At 51.9% G+C, this 1,251-nt stretch overlaps 1 protein-coding gene across 1 annotated transcript; it reads left to right on the forward strand.

The window, feature by feature from the left end:
• Positions 1–231: 231 nt before the first annotated feature.
• On the forward strand, positions 232–858 carry LOC135713264 (uncharacterized). The gene has a single exon (XM_065236354.1). It carries the CDS (start codon positions 232–234, stop codon positions 856–858), a length of 627 nt encoding a protein of 208 aa, XP_065092426.1.
• Positions 859–1,251: the final 393 nt, after the last annotated feature.

Genomic DNA, 1,251 nt, shown 5'->3' on the forward strand with positions numbered 1-1,251 from the left:
CTCTACGGTATCCAGTGAGGTGTTTCCTTCCGAGCAAGACCAATTGAATTCGTCCGCAATCGAAACGCAATCGTATGCTTCACCACCATCGCGTCCGATATCTTCGCATGTCGAACCCGGTTCGGTAAACACGTATTCGTATTCGGTTGTCGTAGCTTCCTCCCCGTCGCCGGTTAGTTCGTTCCCGTCGCGATTCCTCTAGGTGCGAAAGTTATCCTCAGCGGATTCTACATGGACGACGCACTGTCTGGCGAGGACGATTTGGAGGTCGCCATCGAGGCGAGCAAGCAGCTAGCGGAGCTCCTGAAGCTGGCTGGATTCAATTTGAGAAAATGGAGCACCCTACCGCCACTGGAGAAGGTCACCAAGCGGATAGTGGCCTCTGAGATGGCGCAGTTATTCGACCCACTCGGATTAGTCGGATCCGTAGTTATGAGTGCGAAGATGTTCATCCAAAGGCTGTGGGCGATACACAATCCTTGGGACGAGGAACTTCCCGAAAGCCGGGTCTGGTGGATACGTTTCCGTGGTGAGATCCCTGAACTGTCGATGCTGAAGGTTCCCCGACGCGTTCTAGCAAACACGAACAACCATTACGCTCTCCATTGCTTCTGTGATGCTTCCGACCACGGATATGGATCGTGTGTCTACGTAGTTTCGCCGAATGGAAAAGGGTTGTACCAATGCCAACTACTCATCGCTAAGTCCCGCGTTGCACCTCTACGTGGACTCACTATTCCAAAACTTGACCTTTGCGCAGCCCTCTTCGGCAGCCAGCTGATGGAAAAAGTTAGAACAACCACAAACTTCTCGGGAACAGCAATCTTCTGGTCCGATTCCAGCAACGTTCTGCACTGAATCCAGTTAGGAAGGTGTTCGTTTCAAACAGAATAGCGGAAATCCAAAAGCTAACCAAAAACGGTTGCTGGCGACATGTTCCTTCGAAGGAGAATTCCGCTGACCGCATATCCAGTGGTATTTTGCCATCCCAGATAATCGATGATCGGTTATGGTGGCGATGAGGTCGCTGACAATCAGCTGTCCTGGTTGATCGCTCGCTCGCTCCATCTCAGAACGCTGCACGGAGGACCAACGCTGTTACTTTCGACCATCAGACAAAGGTTCTGGCCACTTCGCGGACGAGATCTCGTGCACAGAGTAGTTCATCGGTGCATCACTTGTTTTCGATGTTCCCCAAAACCAACTGAGCAGTTCATGGCACCTCTGCCTTCGGTGGGAATTACTCCTGCT

This window comes from Ochlerotatus camptorhynchus, unplaced genomic scaffold, assembly GCF_037179485.1.
Source record: "Ochlerotatus camptorhynchus isolate MF236.1 unplaced genomic scaffold, CSIRO-AGI_Acam_v1.1 ptg000550l, whole genome shotgun sequence".
NCBI lineage: Eukaryota > Metazoa > Arthropoda > Insecta > Diptera > Culicidae > Ochlerotatus > Ochlerotatus camptorhynchus.

Coding starts and splice junctions, on each gene's coding strand:
- LOC135713264 (XM_065236354.1), top strand. CDS start 232: ATGGACGACGCACTGTCTGGCGAGGACGATTTGGAGGTCGCCATCGAG.